At 35.0% G+C, this 24,061-nt stretch overlaps 1 protein-coding gene and 1 pseudogene across 1 annotated transcript; both read left to right on the forward strand.

Annotated features, from left to right (window-relative positions):
• Nucleotides 1–3,299: 3,299 nt before the first annotated feature.
• On the forward strand, nucleotides 3,300–5,601 carry LOC129232890 (zinc finger protein 271-like). Its single transcript, XM_054866993.1, has 3 exons — nucleotides 3,300–4,298; nucleotides 4,383–4,525; nucleotides 5,583–5,601. Exons 1-3 carry the CDS (start codon nucleotides 3,300–3,302, stop codon nucleotides 5,599–5,601), a joined length of 1,161 nt encoding a protein of 386 aa, XP_054722968.1.
• A 560-nt stretch (nucleotides 5,602–6,161) lies between these two features.
• Nucleotides 6,162–16,785, forward strand: LOC129232891 (zinc finger protein 271-like; annotated as a pseudogene).
• Nucleotides 16,786–24,061: the final 7,276 nt, after the last annotated feature.

Genomic DNA, 24,061 nt, shown 5'->3' on the forward strand with positions numbered 1-24,061 from the left:
CTTTGAAGGTACCACAAAAAATCGCCCTTAAGTAGAAAGCGTCCTTAAGTAGAATGCTTTTAACACTACACGACGTCTTTTCACAGTCCCAGTGGGCCACTGGGACTGTGAAAAGACGTCGTTAAATAGAGAAAGTCGTTTAACAGAGAACCTACTGTATTTACAATTTCGAAATAAATAAATCAAATATAAATGTGAAAATATTGAATCTTCGAAACTTAAGCCACATAATGTTTCAATATTAACTCCAGTATTAAGAGATTTCTTTTCCTATGAAATATTTTTGAGAACTCGTACTATAATTTCAAACAGATATTTCTGATAACAGCGCAATCGCGAATTATTGAATAAATATCAATGATGACAATTTAAAACATTTGCATCTGTTGAATATACGAATGAATGTACAACAATAGTGGAAAAAAAATGTTTTCTCCGAAATTGACACAACATGACGTTTTATTAATTACCCTACTATTTCGGAAATTTATTATGAGTACTATGAAACAACTTTTCTTCCTTAAAAAAATTCATTTAAAATAGACATTATTCAAGTACTACTGCCCGTATTTAAATCATAAAATATTACATTTGTAAAATATATATTAAGAGTGTAGTGGGAAAGATATAGATTCTACAAGCTGAAACCACATAATAACACCACATAAAACTAAGAATTAAGGAATTGAATATGAAGCACTGTAACAATTTTTAAAAAAGAATTTAGATGAATTATGAAAAATTCTCCAATTCCTTTGAACTTTCATGCCAAGGCCACGGCTCCGGAAAGTTCTTGCGATAAATAGAGCGAGCCCAGAAATTAAAATTGGAGATACAAACCAATATTGAGCCATGGAAACACGCAAGTCAGTGTGCCCCAAGTTTCTGGCTACAGGCTGACACCGCCTCTCGTTGGCCATGAAGATTAATCTCGGACGTTGTTTTCGGATGAGGTGGGGGGGGGGGGGGGGGTACATTTTTGTTTTTGCCTTGAAATTTGCAGTAATAAGTTTCCTAAAACAGGGATTCTCAACCTCTGCTCCAGAGGATGGCCAATGATCTGCGAAAAATGCGACCGCATCTGGGAGGTTTTTATGGGGTAACGTTAAAAACATTTCCTTATTAAGTTTTAATTATAAAAAATTTTATATGAGGCTTTTATGTTAATTTTGTGATTACTTTTAATAGTTTTCATTTTTTCCCTCCTAAGGTTCATTTACTTACATATTAAAAATTAAAATAATTAATGGAGAGTCGGGAAGAATTGGACTAATCAGGAATTATGATTAAATTATATCAATATACATCCATTTTATTTATAAATTAACAGGGGTGTACACTAAGTGGAAGAAATGGAAGACATGGCTAAAACTAATAGTGTTAAAATCTATCCTTAAGAGGCTGTTTCTAGGGATTTTTGATCACTTTTTTAAGGGTTCTCGCTCTTAGTGGGGGGGGGGGGGTAACATTACTCTTGTGATGGACATCCCTATACAGTAATTCATATTTTTTAACTGGGAGCCTCACAAAACCTAGGGCTGCCACTGCATGGGGTAGTACTCCATATGAATACTACCCTATGGGAAGCTACCTTATGTGGATTTCCGAGAATCAAAGAACATGTAGCGAAATTTGAAAAAGATCAGAAAAAAATTGGATTTTTCAAAGGTAAACCCATTTTATGGGGGGGGGGGGGGGGAAATTCTTGCTTTTCTAAGAATGAGTCTAATCTACTGTTGTTTAAGCTTTTTCCTTTTGAGTGATAAATTCTTTTCATTATTTTCAGCAGTAATCTGGATTATGGGACAGCAGACATCAAAATATGCTATGAATTTTTGATTTTTGACTTCAACAACACTTACCTTCCTCTGCTCGTTCATCTAAAGAAGTTTATTGAAATTAAGGTTTCAAGAAATGAGGCTCAAGCATACAATTTTCCAAAGTTTTGAGACTTAATTGGAGAGCTGTTTCCAACTAAACTAAAGAAGGAAACAAGAACACTTGCTCTGGTATGCTGAAGTGTATATCCTGGAACACCCAGAATCTTTTTCAAAATATTGCCATTAATTATATCCAAAACTGCATATTTTCAAATGTGATACCGTAACTGTTTTTGCTTATACTATCACTAAAACACATTTGCTATTTGTTGTGTGTCAATGAAAGAATCAATACCTAATTCCTTTGAAAAAGTTCAATTTCTGTGATTTCCAAAGTCTTTCAAATTTTCACTCGTTATTGAGCAAAGGGATATTCTATTGAACAAATGATGCCTAAAGTACTCAAATTTGATACTTAAGCAGTTTTGCAGCTTTGTGCAGCAGAAAGAGACATGAGCAAAAGCATTGATGGTCAGTAGATACATAACTTGCTGCCGCTTACCTAAATAACACTTAGAATATTTTTATGAAGTTAATGAGAGTAGTGTTGAATTATCAAAACCGTAAGTTTAAAACATCTTTATATCTTTCTCATTGTTTTTAACTTTCGTGTGCACCATATCACTTACAAGACATGCCGTATAGTACTTAGTTGCAAGGAACCAAGAATGTTTTCAGAAGTTTGAGATCTTTAGTTATGTAAAAAGATTTAAATTCCATTTTTCTGTATAGAATAGCTTATTAGTAATTCAGTTTCCATTTCTCGAAATTGACAACAATCCTTAAGAAACTAGTAAGAACGCTGTACACGCTTTTGTGTAGATAAAAATCGGATAATGTGTGTCTGTTTAGAAAATTACGTTCTTGAAAGTTTTAGCAGTTTTGTGAAGTCGTAATTTGTAGAAACTTATCGTCTGATAAGCATGTTAGAATTGGTACCAGCATATAGGTTTTGTTCTGTGTTATGTCTTTTACCCTTCAAAATCTTCATTGCCAAATATTTACAATCAAATTTTGAGCCCTGACTAATGTAGAACTTTATGCTTAAAAAGGAATAAATCCTTGTGGTTTCCGAGTAAAGGTATATTCAAATACTTTAGTCACTGGTGAATAATTTGGCATATCATCTTTAGCGGAAATGCCATCTTTGGTAGATTTATTTCGATGACGCATAATTTAAAGGTCTGCGTTGGTGAGAAACAGCATTCCTGTGAGTATTGCTCAAAGGCGTTTTCTGCTGTTTCAGACCTTAAGCGGCATGCAAGAGTCCACATTGGTGAGAAGCCATATTCGTGTGAATATTGTTCAAAAACGTTTCGTTATGACTCACATCTGAAGAAACATATGATTACCCATACTGGTGAGAAACCATATTCGTGCGGACATTGTTCGACGGCATTCACTCAATATGCAAGTCTAATGGCACATGTAAGAGTCCATACAGGTGAAAAACCATATTCGTGTGAATATTGCTCGAAGGTATTTTCTTCCAATTCAGTTTTAAAGACGCATAGGAGAGTCCACACTGGCGAGAAACCTTATACATGTGATCATTGTTCCAAGTCATTTTCTCTCCCTTCGACTCTTAAGATACATAAAAGAATACACACTGGCGAAAGGCCATATTCGTGCGAACATTGTTCGAAGGCATTCACTCAATCTTCACATCTAATGGCACACATGAGTCTCCATACTGGTGAAAAGCCGTATTCGTGCAAACAGTGTTTGAAGGCATTCACTCGATCTTCACATTTAAGGAAACACATGAGAGTTCACACTGACGAAAATCCTTTTTCATGTGAGGTTTGTTCTAAGTCATTTTCTAGACTTTCAGATCTTAAGATGCATAAAAGAGTACACACTGGCGAAAAGCCATATTCGTGCGAACATTGTTCGAAAGCATTCACTCGATCTTCACATCTATTGTCACACGTGATTGTTCATACTGGTGAAAAACCGTATTCTTGTGAATATTGTTCAAGGGCATTTTCTCGCCCTTCAATTCTTAAGATACATAAAAGAGTACACACTGGCGAAAAGCCATATTCGTGCGAACATTGTTCGAAGGCATTCACTCAATCTTCAAGTCTAATGGCACACATGAGTCTCCATACTGGTGAAAAACCGTATTCTTGTGAATATTGTTCAAGGGCATTTTCTCGCCCTTCAATTCTTAAGATACATAAAAGAGTACACACTGGCGAAAAGCCATATTCGTGCGAACAGTGTTCGAAGGCATTCACTCAATCTTCACATCTATATGCACACATGAGTCTCCATTGTCCAAGTCTGAATACTGGTGAAAAACCGTATTCTTGTGAATATTGTTCAAGGGCATTTTCTCGCCCTTCAATTCTTGAGATACATAAAAGAGTACACACTGGCGAAAAGCCATATTCGTGCGAACATTGTTCGAAAGCATTCACTCGATCTTCACATCTATTGTCACACATGATTGTTCATACTGGTGTAAAACTGTTTTCTTGTGAATATTGTCCAAAGACATTTTCTCGCCCTTCAACTCTTAAGATACATAAAAGAGTACACACTGGCGAAAAGCCATATTCGTGCGAACATTGTTTGAAGGCATTCACTCAATCTTCAAGTCTAATGGCACACATGAGTCTCCATACTGGTGAAAAACCGTATTCTTGTGAATATTGTTCAAGGGCATTTTCTCGCCCTTCATTTCTTAAGATACATAAAAGAGTACACACTGGCGAAAAGCCATATTCGTGCGAACAGTGTTCGAAGGCATTCACTCAATCTTCACATCTAATGAGACACATAAGAGTCCATACTCAGGGTGGCGACAGATCAGGGAGATCAGGGAAAAGTCTGGGAACTTTATCACTCAGGGAAAAATCAGGGAAATATCAGGAAATATTGAAAAAATAACAAAAATTCAGGGAAAATTGATCAAATGAAGAAAAAATTCTTTTTTTCTTAGCAAAATGAAGTACTTTAGTTCCCTACAAATTTTCCACCAATTATTTGTTGTATTAAAATTGAATTTTGACTGAAAATCAAAATTGTTTTTAGCCATGGTATTATTCGCTGTCACTTCAAATTACACTCAGGGTTTTTTTTTTTTTTTTTCAGACTTCAAAACTCTTTTATTTTAAAACCATATGCATATATATATTTTGAAACTATTACTAATTGTTTTTTTTTTTTTTTCATTTCAATGTTGTTTGTTACTAAAGTAATCTATGATTTTTTTTTTGACAACTAATGAAATCATTTGAAATTGAGTTGTGTAAATAAGTAAATATATTTTTATTAATTTTTAATAGTTAAAATGCTGTATCCATTCATTAAAACTTAAGTTCTTGGTTAGGGAATAGCTCAATATGACTGGTTGTTGGAAGATTTCAATTTGTTTTACATAAATATGTCTATTCTGCCCTGTGCAGGTAAAGGGTAGTAACAGCAGTTTTTTTTTTTTTTTTGCATTTTTGTCATTCTATGGTACGTTATCTTTACTGTACATACTTACTTATTTGGTTTACGCTGGAAAAGAGGCGCAAAATTAATTCTAACATTTTCCTATTGTTAGTACTGAATCCACCACACATTTCTTCAAATATCTCGAAAACTTATCTCTGCAGATACTACCGTTTACCTCCAGACGACAGTATTATTTACGTAAGTCCAACTACATTACTTCTAAACTTTAACAATCACTTGTTGTTCTTGCAGCAACACTTATACTGCTTGAAAATTCAGTTCAAGATTATTTTCATTTAACTTTTTTAGTTTTATCATGATTAGATATGTCTTCAAGAGTGATCTTAATAATTTCTTAGAATTCTTATGTTAACTGTTTCCTTTAAGTAAAGTATTTGTTTTAGATTTCCTACAATATTTCTCTGCCGATAATTTTTAATACACTATTTTTACCAAAAAAAAAGGGGAAGCATCTTATCAAAATATATTTTTAATTAACAGCATAAACCGTTCTAAACACTGCATTTTATTTAATATGCAATGCTTTTCAGGTAGGGCAAAGAAAGGAAACCATTATTATAAGTAACGTAAATCAGGGAAATTTGGTGAACTTAATCGGAGAAATCAGGGAAAAGTCAGGGAACTTTTTTTTCCAGTTCTTGTCGCCACCCTGATACTGGTGAGAAACCTTATACATGCGGACATTGTTCTCTGTCATTCACTCAGTCTGAAATTTTAAAGGAGCACATGACAGCTCACGCTGACAAGTCACCTTATTCATGTGAAGTTTGTTCAAAGGCATGTTCTTCGAGTTCACACTTACAGAGACATATGAGAGCCTATACTGGTGAGAAACCATATTCATGTGAACCTTGTTCTAAGTCATTTACTGTATCTGCAAATTTAAGGCAACACATGAGACGTCACGCCGGCAAGAAGCCCTGTTCGTGTTAAGTTTGTTCAGTGGCATTTTCTACAAGTGCACACATAAAGACACACATGTAATTCACATCTGATGTCACACATCAGAGTTCATTCTGGTGAGAAACCTTATTCGTGCGAATATTGTTTTAAAGCTTTCACTCGGTCTGGGAATCAAGAGTCCATACTGGTGAGAAACCTTATTCGTGCAAACATTGTTCTAAGGTATTCACTGTGACTTAAAGCTTAAAGCAACACATGAAGGGTTCACGCTGATGAGAAGCCCTATTCGTGTGAATAATCAGGGGTGATTGTGTTCCGGTATTTTTATGTCCAAAAATACCGGAATTAATGTTTTTTTTTGTTATGTTTTTATCTCCCTACCTCCGCGATTTTTTAAAATTATATAATACTCATCAAATATACCTGCAAGAGCCTTAAGATGGACGCCTATCCTTTAAGATGGACAAATAAATGTCAAGATAATTTGTATAACACCAGCTCAAAAGTAACTTTGTAACCCATTAAAAATTTAGTCACATGTACACACAATATTTTGGCTCAGAACTATTTAATACTATGGCAAAGGTGCACTTAAGTAATAAGGGTCAAAGATTACCGCCCCCCCCCCCCCCCCCCCCCGGTCTCGCTTTGAAAGTTTCAGGTATTTTTTGATGAACTCACAATCACCCCTGGAATAATGTCCCATAACTTTTTCTGACAAATGAAGTAATGAGAAATATAAGAAAACTCATCACGGAGAGCCTGTTTTTGATTTTACAAATGTAATTTTTCAAGATGGCGGCCGAAAAACCCTGCATTTTTGGGTGTGATATTTTTGCCTTGAAATTTCCTTCTATTTGATATGTCATATGATTTTTTAAAAATTTTCTTCATTACTTATCAAGATAGTAACTAAAAGCATCATTCTCCACGACAGTACGGATGAATGTTTTTAACTGTGGTGCGTCCTCCCAAGCAAACTAAGCAATGCTTGGGCACTCTTAAAGAAAAAAAAAATCATAACTTCAATTTATTTTATGCTTACACAGGACACGAAACTTGAATGTGGTGTACATATTCTGTTCCTCGAAATGAGTTGTAAAAACGTGCTATTAAGACAAGACTCGCTTGGGGGCAATCCACCAGATACATTTCTCCCATCAGAATTAGAGGGAACCATGATACTTCAATAATTAGTTAATTCAGTTATTTAATAAAGGATGATTCTGCAGTATTTGTAGCCTGATATGCTTAATTTTTTTTTGTTGATAATTTCAATGGTTTTATACATCAAATTAAAAGTGATTAAATATAGTTTATGAATATAAAAATATTTTTGTTAAAAAATGGAACAAATCTATAAATTTCAAAAAATATAAAAGCATGGAGTTCAAAAGTTGTGGACATGACGAACAGAAAAAAATCTTTCTTTTGCTGTCATGACATGTAATTTTTCTAATTAAACATGTCATATTAAAAAAAATATTGCATTTGTAAAATTGATGAATTAAAAAACTGTATATTTAGCTTTTATAGTTTAAAATGGGGTGCATTTTGAAGAAAATGTCACTGTTTCAATGAAAAATGTTCAAGTGTTTACTGCTGTGTTGCAATAAATAAGTTTTTTTCTTCAGAATTGTATTTATTCTGCTTATTTGGTATGCTATAGATGTGAAGAAAAAAAATTATAATTTTTTATGTTCAGTATTCTTTTTTTTAGTTTTTAAATTGGTCATGTCCCCAATGTTGCGGACATGACAAATCAAAAATTTTCTTTTTTCTGGTGTTATAACATTTAATATTTCTAATTAAACAAAATATATTAAAACAAATATTGTAACTGTATAATGAATGACTAAAAAATACTGCATATTTAGCTTTTGTGTTTTAATGGGGTGTGTGTACAAGAAAATGTTGTCATTTTAAAGAAAAATTTTCAAATGTGTGTTGAAGCGTTGCAGTTAAATGGTACATTTTCAAAATTGTATTTTTTAAAAAATCTATTTACCATGTTACAGTCATGTGATGAAAAGAAAATTATAATTTTTTCATTCATTTATTTTATTAATTAATTTTTTTTTTTTTTTTTTTTTTAAATTTTGAATTAGTCATAATATTCGCAACGTTGCAGATCAACAAACGTAAGAATTTTTTTCTTGCATTATAACATTAAATATTTCTAATTAAATAAAACATATTAAAGCAAATATATCCTGCATAATTGATGGTTAAAAAAAACTGCACAATTAACTTTTGTGTCGGGGGTTTACTGTAATTAATAAATCCTATTATGGATATATCTATTTTTGTTTGCTTATACTATTAAAATGTTGACATTACAAAAAAACTAATTTTAAATGTTTTAAGCAAATAATAATAAAAAAAATAGGTCAATATATTAGAAATCATAAAATATTTAAGTTATTAATAGAAATATATAATGCATGAATTGATTGAATGTCTTAGAAAAATGTCAGGAAGCAGGAAACAGAGAGGTGAACTTTTTGTCATGTCCCCAACACACTGATTAATTTTGATTTGCTAATTCTCTGCAAAATCCTTTTACTTTCTTTAAAAAACTTTTCATTTCCTTTAGGTAAACATACGCTGAACTTGTAGGGTAAAGAAAATTCTAATCTACTTATAAAATTCAGAGAATGTTCCATATGCTTGAGGACTCGGTCATATGCCAGGTTTTCTGCATCATGTCCGCAATGCTGTTTTGTTTTTTTGGTTTTTTAAAGGAGTTTAAAGTTATTTTAATGCTTAAATATGCTCTGCTTTATGAAGGGTAATGTGTTTTGATTTAACAGGAAGAAAAGGCATTTGTATTATTCAATTTTTTGCTGAGTTATGGTTAATCAAAGTTTACAAATGTCATGTCCGCAACGCGCACAATACTGTGGAATCGCCCTAAACCTAATTAATAACATAATTCTAAAATATTTTTGCTGACAGCATTTTCTATTTTTTAAATTTTCCAATTTTTTCAACCGTTGTCTTTTGGATGCACTTTTTTGCATACTGTATACAATGAAACTTCAGTATGTCGAACATCGATGATCCGAAAACTTTGACAAGCCGAAGTGAATCTTTATTCCCGTCTAACTGAATGAAAAATTAATGTTATTTACTTTGATTAGCCAAATTTCTTTGAGTCGAAATATTCGATAAATCGGAATTTTATTTCATGACTGGCGTTAAATTTTAATTGCTAACGTAACTCCATAAGTCCAAGTCGTTTGTTTCCTCAAGTTTGTATGAACAAAAAGGACGAAGTGAATCTAATAAATCTCTGACAAATTTACAAGTAATGGAGATTCTTTTCCAAAAGAAAATGAAAATTCAATCAACCAAAGGTTTTGTGGATATTGTTGCAGTTAATGACGGAATTTAAATCACCGAGTACCCAACTGATGAAGATGTATCATGCATAAGTGAAAATAGCCAAAATGTTTCTGGTGTTAGAGAAGTAATAGACCAAGAGCTGGCTACACAAAAAAATGCTCATAAGGCACATTAAAAATGTCTGTATGGAATGAAAGTACATACATAGCCAAGCATTTATCGCTTGGTCTGCCAGGGCGGGTTGGCGGGGGATTAAAGATGACCAATTTTCAGCAGAAAAACTGCAGATTTCTGCATGAAAACTGCAGGTTTTCCTGTAAAGCCTCAAATCTTTAAAATATCTGCAGAAGTCTTCAAAATTTCTGCAGGTGAACTTCTGCAGATTTTGTGAGGAAAACGCAGCACATTTGGCTATTCCGGTTTAAAATTAGACATTGATGCGCAAAACAAAACGTGGTACTGATTGGATTACACTAGTTACATTGATGTGTTAAACTGCATATATTTTAGTTATAGTTATGTCATGAGATTACTTATGTGGGCGTGTACGTAGTACACATATATGGCAGTGTTTTTTCCTGTTTTTCAGAACAAGGGGTGATTTGTATGGGGGGAGGGGTGATTTTGAACTATAAAGGGCGCACTGATTAAGCTGTGGATTTTAGAAAAAAATGCTGGAATGATTTTGGAGATGGCAGATGTCTAATCTGTTTTGCACGTAGTGATAATTGAACACTTTGCCAGAGGTCCTCCCCCTCCCGCTTCCCTTCCTCAAAAAAAAAAAAAAAAAATTTTAAAGAGTGACTAAAAGCACATTTAAAAATCAGATTCAAAAATAAAAACAGCGCATTCTGCATCATGACCCCCCCCCCCCTTTTCCCTGTCTTCGCCGCCATTTTTGGGCACTAATGCTCTTTAGCCATTATTTAAATAACGTGCTCGAATGTTTTTCGAGATGGCCGATGGCTGGTCTTTACTACGTGTCTTAATATTCAGAAACTTTAGGGATGGGTAATTCCCCCCAAAAAGTGGTGCCCCCCCCTTAATTTTGCAGCGCCCTCCCCCCCAATATAAGGAAACCCTTAAAAAATGAGAATAAATCCACGTTCGAGAACCGCCATGAAACGTTTCAACTGGGCCCCCTTTTTCTCATTCTTCGCCGCCATTTTTGGGCACTAATGCTCTTTAGCCATTATTATTGAAATAACGTGTTCGAATGTTTTTCGAGATGGTCGATGGCTGATCTCTACTACATGTCTCAGTATTCAGAAACATTAGGAAAAAAATTCTCCCCACCAGAAAATGGTGACTCCCCCCAAATTTTGCAGCCCCACATCCTTTAAAATAAGGAAACATCAGAAAAATGACAGTAAATCCACATTCGAGAACAGCCATGAAATTTTTCAATGGCGCATTCTGTGTCATGACCCCCCTCCCTCTTCTTTCGCCGCCATTTTTGGGCACTAATGCTCTTTAGCCATTATTATTGAAATAGCGTGCTCGAATATTTTTCAAGATGGCCGATGGCTGATCTCTACTGCGTATCTTAATGTTCAGAAACTTTAGGGAGGGGTTCTCCCCCCTTAGAAAATGGTGACTCTCTGTAAATTTTTTTTTTTTTTTGGGGGGGAGTACCCTTTTCTTAATTTATTTTTTGTTTAAAGGTTTTTTTTTTTTTTTTTTGTATAAGATAATAAAGTTGATTTATTTCAATAAATATATTTTCACTTTGTGTTATGTTTCGGAAAACGAAAATAACAATTATATACGTGTTTTGTCGTAGGACATTGTTTTACTTGGGCACAAAACACACAAATCTATCACGTGGTATTAGTGTCCTACAGTTACTGAAAAAAAGGTCCTGCGGTATGGATAAGTTTGGAGTGTCAGACCAGAAAAGCATACCACGCAATTTGTAGGACAATGTGTGTCTTAAATTATATAAATATTAACTAACTGACGAAAAAAATTCAGCTGGTTAGTAATTATATTTCATGTCTTCGTAACTAGTACATGTTGCAAAAGTTGGACATCTTTGATCAAATCGTGCATTTTGTAGGACAATTTTTTTTCGGCTAATTTATATAATTATTATGAGAATTATTAAAAAAAACCCAGTTATAAATATTTGATAACTGCCAAATCAACAAACTGTGTCCTTATTACCCCTGTTCGCTACCACTTACAAAATTTTTGTACTTGCTGAAGTTGGGCATCTCGACAAAATGAAGCTACTAACGGAAAATTAGCTTGTTAGTAATGAATAACGAAAAAGAGCTAGGGATCCCGGTCTATAAATCAAGTTTTGTTTTTTCGGTTTATCCATGTAGTTGGATTGCGATGCATGATCAACCTTGCATCTTAATGTGTAGTAGTTTAAATTATTCTTCCCACTATAAGGAGAAAAATAGTTTTCCTTACAAGAAATCAGCTTTTGTCGGATATTTTCCAAATTTGGCACATAGGTCCTTTAATGCTCAGGAGGTCACATAGGGTGGTACACCATATGAATTCTACCCTATGGAAAACAACCCCATGTGGATTTCCGAGTGTCAAAGAACCTCTGCAAAATTTGGAAAAGATCCGAAAAAAAATGGATTTTTTAAAGAGAAACCCATTTTATGGAGATCACCCCTCATAGCGGGGTCTGAACACTACACTATGTGAATTCCTTAGCATCAAAAAACCTCTGCGCTATGTTTAGAAAGATTCAACAAAAACTTGGTTTTTATAACAAGAACCCCCCTCCCCCGTGAGCCCCCCCCCCCCTTGCATAGAGGGGCACAAAGTACTCTGTGAATTCCTGAAAATAAAAGGACCTCTGCCAAATTTGGAAAAGATCTTACAAAAACTTTTTTATGAGGACCCCCCCCCCCCCTTAGCGGGGCAAAAACTACTCTATGTGAATGGGAATTCCTGAGTATCAAAGAACCTCTGTGCCATATTTAGAACAGATCGGACAAAAACCAGATTTTTTTTAAAGGAAACGAAAATGGGAGGCGCTATTCAAATAGTGGTAGGTAATTGTTGAAGAACGTTATTTAACCCCTTCCCGCATTGCTCCTGTCAAAATATGGGGTTGAGCTTTCGTATTCCGCGTGGTCGTGATTCACCTAAGGGAAAATGATTTAAAACTTCGTGTTAAATTTGAAACGTAACCATGCAGAATTGCTTACGTATAGTATATTTTAACTCTTGCAAACGCAAATTGTGCCTTAATTAATCTGACCCTGAAAACTGACCTTAATCGTGAATTGAAAGCACCAATCAGTTTAAATCTGAGTTATTCACTTTCCGAGAAATCATAATGACCTCCCATACACCAGTCTCCCCTACTGAGACTGCCTTACATTAGAAAGTAAAGTTGAAGCCAAAAGGAAAAAATATAAATACGTATTTACACAAACACTTTTATTTTTATAACTTTCTTGAATGCAAGGAAAAAAAGACCGTTTTCTTGATATAAGATCCTTTAGGGATGTAGGTAGTTAGTTGTGCAGTAATGTGATTGAGTTGAATACATTTACTGGTGAAATCATATTGTAAGGTATAAACAAAAAATGTAGAGCATGAAACTGAAGATGGGGTTAAGTTAATGCAAGAAACTAACAAAGAGCTTGCTCTAAATGTGAAGCAGCCTTCAAATTTATCAAATAAGTTACTTAGTACAGTAGAGAACCAATTATCCGGGAAGTTCGGGACCATCGCTATCCCGGATATCTGAATTTCCCGGTTTTCTGGATTGCTAAAAAGCGCTATTGGCCGATTGTTTGTAAAATTTAAATTACTATATAATAAATAGTTAAGCATATTAAAATAAGAAGAAAACAGTTCAGAAATGCTTATGAATATCGAAATATAAAAAACTATTATTGTGAGAATAATTTAAACACTAAAAAACTTAAGTTATTCATAATACATGAGACCCTCACATTCTGTTTGGAAAAGAAAAAAAAATCCACCACTTTTCGATGTTTTAAAACGAAAGAAAATGAAGGGAAGGGCAAAGAATAAGTTTTTGAACCTAAATCTGCAAATTTCTACTATGTGTATAAAAAAATTCGCTTTCTATGCGACAATATTCATTTCCTTAGCTATCAATTAGAATAAAACACGAAAATTTCAAACTTACGAATGTACTTTTTAGTTCAAGAAAATATTTCGGAAATTTTGACCCGCATAAAGGATAACCATTTTAAGTTAGTGTTTGCAAACATTTTCTCGAGTTATGCGTGAGTAATATGTTGTTTATTAAGAAATCGTTCATATTCTTTTTGGTATTTCAAAAAAAGAAAAAAAAAAGCTTAATTTTTCAAAAATTGCCAAAATTGCTTATTTAAAAAAAATAACGGGAAAGTAGGGAAAAAGTTGCCGGTTTTCTGGTTTCCCGGTTTATTGGTTCCCGGATAAAAGGTTCTGCACTGTATAGACAACTACCTTATATTGAGTATCAATGTTATGTGACAAGCAGTGTTACCTCTGTGGAAATCATTTATTTAGTGTTTAAATAACTAATTCGTATATACTATCGAAACCGCTACAACAGTACTACGACTAAAGCTATGTTTTATCTTTAAAATAAATAAATATAAACTCGATTTAAGTTTTTCCTCCCACCAATTATAAAATTCTTGCTTTTCTGAGAATGACTCTTATCTACTTTGATTTTTTTCTCCTAAGTAATAAATTCTTTTAATTATTTTCAGCAGTAATCTGAATTATGGGACAGCAGACATCAAAAACTTATGAATTTTTTACTTCAACAACACTGACCTTTCTGTACTCTTTCCTCTAAAGAAGTTAGTTGAAATCAAAGTATCAAGAAACAAGGCTCAAGTATGCAATTTTTCGAGGTTTTGAGACTTAAGTGGAGCACTGTTTCCAACTGAACCGACGAAGGAAACCAGAACACTTTCTCCGGTATGCTGAAGTGTATATTTCTGAACACCAAGAATCTTTTTCAAAATATCGCCAATAATTATATCCAAAACTGCATACTTTCAAATCTGATACCATAACCCTTTTTGCTTATGCTATCACGAAAACACATTTGCTGTTTGTTGAGTGTCAATAAAATAATTACATCCAAATTCATTTGCAAACTTTCGTTTCTGTAATTTCCGAAATCTTTCAACTTTTTACTCGTTGAGCAAAGTGGTATTCTATTGAACAAACGATACCTAAAGTACTCAAATTTGATACTTAAGCTGCAGCTTTGTGCAGCAAAAACATTGATGGTCAGTACAACCATACCTTGCTGCTGCTTATCTAAATAACACTAAGAAAATTAATATTAATTGAATGAAAATAGTGTTAAATTATCAAAACCATAAGTATAAAACGTCTTTATCTATTTCTCATTGTTTTAACTTTCGTGTGCACCATATCACTTAAAAGTCATGCCTCACACTTAGTTGCAAAGAACCAAGAATGTTTTTAGAAGTTTGAAACAGACCAAGTAGTTATGCAAAAAGATTTAAAATTCCTTTTCTGTATGGAATAGCTTTTTAGTAATTCAGTTTCTATTTTTCGAAATTGACAACAATCCTGAAGGAACTAGTAAGAACGCTGTACGGGCGCCTTCCTTTTGTGTGCGTATCTTTAGGAAACTACGTTCTTGAAAGTTTCAGCAGTTTTGTGAAGTCTTAATTTGAAGAAGCTTATCGTCTGATAAACAAGTTAGAATTGCTACCAGCGTCTAGATTTTGTTCTGTGTCATATCTCTTGCCCTCCAAAATGTTCCTCGCCAAATATTTACAAATTTTGAACCCCGACCAATGTACAAAATTAATGCTTAAGAAAGATTAAACTCTTGTGGTTTCCGAGTAAAAGTATATTCGAATACTTTAGTCACTGGTGAATAATTTGACATATCATCTTTGGCAGAAATCCAATCTTTGGGAGATTGGTTCCAATGGCGCATAATTTAAAGGTCTGCGTTAGTGAGACACAGCATTCCTGTGAATATTGCTCAAAGGCTTTTTCTGATGTTTCAGACCTTAAGAGGCATGAAAAAGAGCACACTGGTGATAAGCCATATTCGTGTGACTTTTGTTCAAAGGCATTTGCTCGGGGCTTATTCTTGAAGACTCATATGAGAACCCATACTGGTGAGAAGCCTTATTCGTGTGAACATTGCTCGAAGGCATTCAATCAATCTGCAAATCTAATGAGACATGTGCGAATCCATACTGGTGAAAAACCGTATTCGTGTGAATATTGTTCAAAGGCATTTTCTTGCAATTCAGTTTTAAAGAGGCATAAGAGAGTCCACACTGGCGAGAAACCTTATGCGTGTGAACATTGTTCCATGTCATTTACTCAATCTGCAAATTTAAGGAAACACATGAGAGCTCACACTGACGAGAAGCCTTATTCGTGTGAGGTTTGTTCTAAGGCATTTTCTTGCCTTTCAGATCTTAAGATACATAAAAGAGTCCACACTGGCGAAAAGCCATATTCGTGCGAACATTGTTCGAAGGCCTTCACTCAATTTTCACATCGAATGGCACACATTAGAGTCCATACTGGTGAAAAACCGTATTCTTGTGCATATTGTTTAAAGGCATTTTCTCGCCCTTCAGATCTTAAGATACATAAAAGAGTCCACACTGGCGAGAAGCCATATTCGTGCAAACATTGTTCGAAGGCATTCACTCAATCTTCACATCTAATGGCACACATGAGGCTCCATACTGGTGAAAAACCGTATTCTTGTGCATATTGTTTGAAGGCATTTCCTCGCTCTTCAGATCTTAAGATACATAAAAGAGTACACACTGGCGAAAAGCCATATTCATGAGAACATTGTTCGAAGGCATTCACTCAATTTTCACATCTAATGACACACAAGAGAGTCCATACTGCTGAAAAAAACGTATTTGTGTGAATATTGTTCAAAGTCATTTTCTGGCCATTCACGTTTAAAGGTACATTTGAGACTACATATGTACTGGTGAGAAACCTTATACGTGCGCACATTGTTCTATGTCATTCACTCGGTCTTAAATTTTAAAGGAACACATTACAGCTCAAACTGACAAGTCGCCTTATTCATGTGAAGTTTGTTCAAAGACATGTTCTATGAGTTCACACTTAACGAGCACATGAGTGCGAAGCCATATTCATGTGACTATTGTTTAAAGGCATTTTCTGACGGTTCAGTTTTAACGACCCATTTGAAAGTCCGTACTGGTGGGAAACCTTATTCGTGCGAGCATTGTGTTAAGTTATCTACTGATTGTGTATATTTAACGCAACACATGAGACATCACACCGGCGAGAAGCCCTATTTGTGTGAAGTTTGTTCGATGACATTCTCTATGCTTACGTTCGACGAGCACGACTGGTAGCTCCCCGTTGGTTAATCACGTGACAGCAATGACGTCAGCGGTTACTAACCGGTTGTTCACGAACCAATGCTTCATCGAACGCTTTCGGTTGATCACCGGTTACTTGCGCAGCCATGGCGCAGACGAATAACACGCAGGTGAAAAATACTTATGATTGGTCAAAAATGTCATGTGGTTCCCTCAGTCAATCAACCAGCTTAAGTTGCGGTTGACCGGTAGATTAACCTGTGAGGCTTATAGAACGACATCGGAAGCAACCAGTTAACCGGTAGCTCTTAAGAACGCTGCAGTTTGCAACCGGTTACTTACCGGTCTACCGGTGAGGTTCGTCGAACGCAAGCTATGAGTACACACAAAAAGACACATATGAGAGTCTATACTGGTGAGAACTCTTATTCGTACAAACATTGTTCTAAGATATTCACTGCGACTAAAAGCTTAAAGCAACACATGTGAGTTCACGCTGATGAGAAGCCCTATTCGTGTGAATAATGTCCCAAAACTTTTTCTGACAAATGAAGTAATCAGAAATGTAAGAAAACTTGCCACGGAGGAGCCTGTTTTTGATTTACAAATGGGTATAGCTAATATTTTTCAGTTTTAAGACATAGAATGCATGAAGATTGACAAATTTGAAGGACTTTTGCCAGACAGCTATTGGGTATTGTTTATGTTTTATACTAAAAGTATGTTTTGTAGAAGGTCTATAAATAAACACTCTGTTATTTTAGTCATTACAACTTATTCCAGTTAGTACTTTAAGGTATTATATATTGTTACAAATTCTGTAAATAGTAATTATTGTAGTAACGTAACCTGTAAATAGTTTCCCGTAATGAATATACAACCCCTATACATATGGCTAAAGTATACGAGCCCCCTATTTCTTTTTTGTTCATTGATAAAATTTGATAACGGTCTACTATTTTCTAGAAGCGTTTGGAATATTTGAGAGATTTCTTTCGATGTTTATAAAAGCGTCCCGCGTGATAAAAAGTTAAGTTTCGATTGAGAATTTGTACGGAGAGTGTATTACCTCTGTTCATTGCGAGGCATTTCGCTGTGTTGTTTTCGTATTTGGAAGTAAATACGTGTGTAACCGTTGAGTTTACGGTGTTGAGTGATATTTGTTTAATTGCTGATCATTAATTTAGCAGTTGTTAACGATTTCTCCTGTACATAGTGTAAATAAAGCTCCTGTGTTTTTATCAAGAACTGTGTCGTCCTTTCAAGAAAGTTGGAAGTCTTGCCGGATCCGTTACAATATTTTTTTTATTATAGATAGCTCATGATTATTGTAGTTGAGTGGCAGTATTGTAGTTGAGTTTTACAGTAGGTTATAAAGTTTGTTGTTACATGTTTTATGACATAGTAGGTATAGATGACTACTATATTGTCTCTTTAATTTCATTTTAAAACCACCCATGCCCCGAATATAGTCGAAGAACAACCTCACATGCAGCGACAGCAGAATCCTAATGCCTTAAGGCAGAGTTTCACAAACTGTGGTCCGCGGACTCCCAGGGGTCCGCGACTCCATTCAAGGGGGTCTGCAGTGCTATCCAGCTAAAGCATCACATATAATTGAGACTGAAGGACAAGTAACGGAATTTTAATTCAAAAAGAAAGTACATTTATGAGGAATAAAAAAGTTCTTGCTTAAGTACATGCAGGATGCAGCAGCCCCCCCCCCCCCCTTCTAGAACTCAACACATCACTCATTAATTAATTTTGTGTGCATAACTTAACATACTTAACTTGGCTAACAGTGTTTTGTTCACTAACTTCAAAAGTTCATTTTTATTAGTAAACGTGTTGTAGAAATTTGGTGATAATATTTTATTCCTAAATGAGTTTCAAATAGAATTTTACTTCCGTAACTCAAAATAATAGTGTAAGAAATAAAAAACCAGACAGGAGCTTTGAAAAATATATAGAACTTTGAGTAAATAAACTGTGTCAATTCAGGCTTTATTGCGCGTGGTAGGGGATTCAGGGGGGGGGGGGGTCCGCGATGTTTGTAATTTTTCCGGAGGAGGTCCGTGGAGGTCTGAAATTTGGGATTCTCTGCCTTAAGGTAAAGTTGTACTGAAGCTACTAATTAGCCTGCTACTTTGTCTGACGAAGCAGCTAAGACAAGCAATCATAAACACCCTTTTGCTTGCCACTGCCATTTTCTAGCACTGGCGTGGGAATGAAAACTTCACAGAACAAATGTAAGAGAGTACAAGCAAAGGTAGGAGAAATTTTAACTACAGACTACAGGAGGCAGCAAGATGGTATACAGAACAGCAGCCCAATAAACACAAAAAAGGCAAAAGAAAAAAAAAGGACACACAATAAAAGTAAATGATGAAACAACCAGTAAAGTAGAAGTGAAACCAGTAGTTCTCCTAGTAGTTTCGATTCCGAGTCACAACTGACTACAACTGTATTTATGTCGAGGACTGCATACTAAGTGCCTTGCCTCCATTATTTTTTTATACCGATAGGTGGCAGCACCATCACTGGATCGAACAGTTAATGAGAATTGAGAACTAGACCAGGAGCTAATAGCTACTTGGTGCTAGCACCCCCATAGGTATCGTTTCACTTGGAGTACATTGAGACCACGAGCATATTTAACGTCGCCCAGTCCCCTTTAATGACGACGGTGGATCTTCGGCCATCGAGGTTCGAACTCGGACCCTCCGGCCCCGAATCCGACACTCTACCTATCGGGCTACCACGGCCCCTCCTAGTAGTTAAACTCAGTCATTTGCAACTGGGTCGTTGTCAAATTTGTAGAAAGAACTCTATTCACAAATTCATTAATTTGATTATGGAAATCCCAGATCAAGGTGAATATACTGTGAAGTTTGTTACAAAATCATCAGCAGAATTATGCTATGTGTTTCCCGAAAAACACATAGGCTGACATTGCTGATGTGCAAGCATCACAAATTGTAAAAATGCTACCTCAACCAAGCCCCAACAGTCTTTGCTTACACAACTTTAGTTCATTTTGGTTCAGTAAATACTACGCTGTGGGGGGGTTGTTTCGGAGCAAAATTTTGACTCTTTAATGCAGTTGAACTTTTTTTCAAATATTGTATCCCTTAATTACAGTGTCATTCAACTTTTAACAAGTTATGCTCATTTTACCGCGAAACATGGGGTAGAATATGTATACCGGGGTATAGTAGGTATAGCCCTTTACACGAAAATTAAAGCAAAAAATAAGAACTATCTGTGTTCAGTTTAGAGCTAAGATACACAATGTATAGAATATTTAGTAAAAACATGATTTTTATCTCATTATGTCTCTGCTATGGATCATCAAAGTTAAAAGCTGTTTTTTATACAAATTTCAGCCTGGGTGACCCTATATTGTATAGCAGACACAAGTGACGACAAAAAAAAAGATCTGTAGCTCAGCCCCTGCTTGAGCTATTGACACCAAAATTGAATCAGCACCTGTACACGTTAAGGGCAACACATGGCCCAAATTTTGTTTGATTCTGCCAGTTACTATCTGGGAATAGCAGGCAGGTATAACTCAAGAAACGTTCCATTGCTCCACCTCTCTTGGAGGAATTCGCGCCAAAAACCAATGGGTACAAGTTCCCATAGAGGCACATAAGTGTACCAAATTTCGTTTGATTTCATGCGGTAGTTTTTGCTGTAGAGCGCCCACAAAAAAAACCGGTCACACACATACGGACACACACACACATTTTCCAAAAATGGTCGAAATGGACGCGACAGCGACGAAGTCTTTGTTGTCTCAGCATACTCATTTTTCGATATACTTTGGATCTATCAGTTTTTTCGTTGATACGTCAGTTAACATACGCTCGTTAGTAGTTAATAACTAGGCTTGCCAGATTTCTGAAATGTTCAGCCGGACACCGAAATGCCCCCCGCCCCCCAGCGTCGCTAGTACTCAAAGGGATACTAGGTGCATGCCCCAGCCTGATTTTTTGGAGTTTTTTTTATAGGGCCGTTTATTTTTGAGATGTAAATATTTGCAATTTATTTCAGTTAGAAAAAACACTTCAAATGCGGAGTAAAACATTAAACAATATTTATATATACTTTTTATTTTACAGGACTTTTTAGGCAGTCTTTTTTAGTTTTAATCTTGTTGTAAAAATCTCACAAGCTAATCTGGTATTATTACAAGGCAATGTTACAAATGAAAAAGTAGTTATCCTAAATAAACAGTCACAATTAATTATTTTCAGTAATTTATAATCAAATTTATCTTTTTCCGGGACTTAAAGAAAACCGGCCAGGATTTTGTTTGAAAACTGGGATTATCCCGGTTAAACCGGGACGTCTGGCAAGCCTATTAATAACTATATTTTCAAAACCTACAAATATCACCTCTACCCAAAACTGTGAACTGCACATAATTGCTTAATTATACGTCGCCAGTCAGTACTGTCCGTTTTCGTTCGCTGAGACCTTCCGCCAATTTGCGCATGCGTCAGGTCTGCTCTGATTTCATCAAAATAGGAAGGGAAACCGGGGCACCCGCGAAAGTAACGGAGGGCAGATCTGCTGTTTCTTCGGGCCCGTTACTGAGGAATGATGAGTCATGCGAAGCGATGGAAGAAACGAAAACATTGACGATCTCGAGATGTACGGCGTTTGACTGATGATGACTGATTGACTGAACGATGACTCATGCGAAGCGATGGAAGAAACGAAAACATTGACGATCTCGAGATGTACGGCGTTTGACTGATGATGACTGATTGAATGATGACTCATGCGAAGCGATGGAAGAAACGAAAACATTGACGATCTCGAGATGTACGGCGTTTGACTGATGATGACTGATTGACTGAACGATGACTCATGCGAAGCGATGGAAGAAACGAAAACATTGACGATCTCGAGATATACGGCGTTTGACTGATGATGACTGATTGACTGAATGATTACTCATGCGAAGCGATGGAAGAAATGAAAACATTGACGATCTCGAGATGTACGGCGTTTTCGCGTCAGGAAGAAAATGCTATTTGAAATAGAAATTCATCAAGAGCACAAAACTGATGACATCAACTCCTTTAGATCAAAAATCCTTTACCTATCGACTAAATAAAAGTTTGTGCAGTTGTGTAATTTAAAAAACAAATAACCAAAAAATCTTCTTTCTGGTATGATAAGCTAATATTGTTTCTTTTTTTTTTTGAGCAATCACGATTGCTTATTGCTTTCATGAGACTGTTTTCATGTGCTATAATTTTATTTTCCCGCCATCACCCTCTGAAGCATCACCGTCGACCGGCTCCTCACGATGCTGCTCCTGTAGCGAAAACCGCCTCCAGGTTGCATCCATGTCCTACACACACGCGCACACATACACGCACACACATACACAAACACATACACACACGCATACCTACAGACACCTATGCATACACAAACACACAACTACCCACACATTCATGCCTGCACACAGACACAAACACATATGCCTACACACACATACCCCGCCCCCACGCACACAAACACTCATACACACAACTACCAACACTCATGCCTGCACACAGACACAAACACACATGCCTATACACACATACCCCCTACACACAAACACACACACGTCTACATACACACACTCGTGATTGCGAAAAACATAATTTGAATTCAAGATGACAAAATTCAAATTATTATTTTTTCTTTTTTTTTCGGATTAATCAAAGTAACACAGAGGTTTAGATAATTTGAAACCTTTTGTAGGTGGTAAAACATGAAACATTATTTCAGTCAATAAACAAGACAGTTATATTAAAATCAGGTTTATTGGCATGTACTTAGAAAATTTACAAGTTCACAACAAACTTTTTTTAAATTAAAGCGAAAAACTTACACTTCAGATGCACTAAATGATCTAGTTACCTTTTCATACTCTTTAACGATACAAAACCATCTCATATGTATTGAAGAATAGATCAAGAAATGCGAGAATAGATTTCACACACCAATCAAATTCAATACAATGGCAAACCTTTCATTCCTGTGCACTATATAAATATCAAAATATTCTGCCACTTTTAAAATCTAACTTTAGCAAAATTGACTTAACTTTAGGAGAACAGAAAATAGTTTCATGTACACTTCATTCAAATAATAATAACAATAAAAATAAATTATTAAAATGAACAGCAGAAAGTTGTTTATGCATCCACAACAGAAATGTCAGCTTATCTTTATCAAATCCACAACAATTTTACAAGTATTAAATTTTTTTTGATGCATAGCAAAAAAAGAAAAAAGTCAAATAATTATTCATTGTAAAAAAGCTCTTGTCTTTAGCTCTATTTAAAAGGTAATGAGTTAATTTTGATTGATCAAAATAAAGCAGTCACAATATTAGACTTACAGCAGGTGTTAAATCGTGAAACACTAGGCAAGAAGATATTTAGATAATGGCCTTTTTACAACTATAAATACAAAAGTTATACAGCAATCATGCTTCTTCACATACCAGGAAACTAAAAAATGAATAATAAAACATCCTACAAAGTAAAAACTAAATTTACAATTCAAACACACTAAGATAATAGAATGTCACTTTTTCTTTCCCTATCCTCTTTACAGAGAAAAAAAATAATAGAAATAAATAAAAGAATAAAAAGCAATTTTATCACTAAGTCGTTTAAGAAATACAGTACGTTTATAGCGGAGTCGAAGAATCGAATAAAAAATTTGCTATGGCCGTAATTTCATGATAAAAAGTTACAGTAAAGCGTGAAAAAGGGACTGAAGCTGCAACGTTATAGTCTTAAATTTGCTATGTACGACTTCAATAGAAACGGGAGTGTATTTTATCAATACGCGAACAAACTTTATAAACAAATCAAATATTATTACAATAGCAAACCTTGTACTCTAGTGCACTACAAACATTAAAGAAATATTATTTAAAAACTAGCTGTGGAAAAAATGACTAATTTTTAGACCTGTTCTAGTACAACTTAAAGCATTGTGTTTTAGCTAAGTTTGTGAAACCAATAAAGAGTATGGATAAGGAATCGTTAGGTTTTTTTTTGGAAAGTTACGTATTTAACGTAAAAAATATTATATGGTCGAAATTAAGGGTTATCGGTT

The sequence above is a fragment of the Uloborus diversus genome, unplaced genomic scaffold, assembly GCF_026930045.1.
Source record: "Uloborus diversus isolate 005 unplaced genomic scaffold, Udiv.v.3.1 scaffold_14, whole genome shotgun sequence".
Lineage (NCBI taxonomy): Eukaryota > Metazoa > Arthropoda > Arachnida > Araneae > Uloboridae > Uloborus > Uloborus diversus.

Coding starts and splice junctions, on each gene's coding strand:
- LOC129232890 (XM_054866993.1), top strand. CDS start 3,300: ATGGCACATGTAAGAGTCCATACAGGTGAAAAACCATATTCGTGTGAA. Junction 4,299..4,382: donor CGTGCGAACATTGTTCGAAA/GCATTCACTCGA, acceptor TATTGTCCAAAG/ACATTTTCTCGCCCTTCAAC.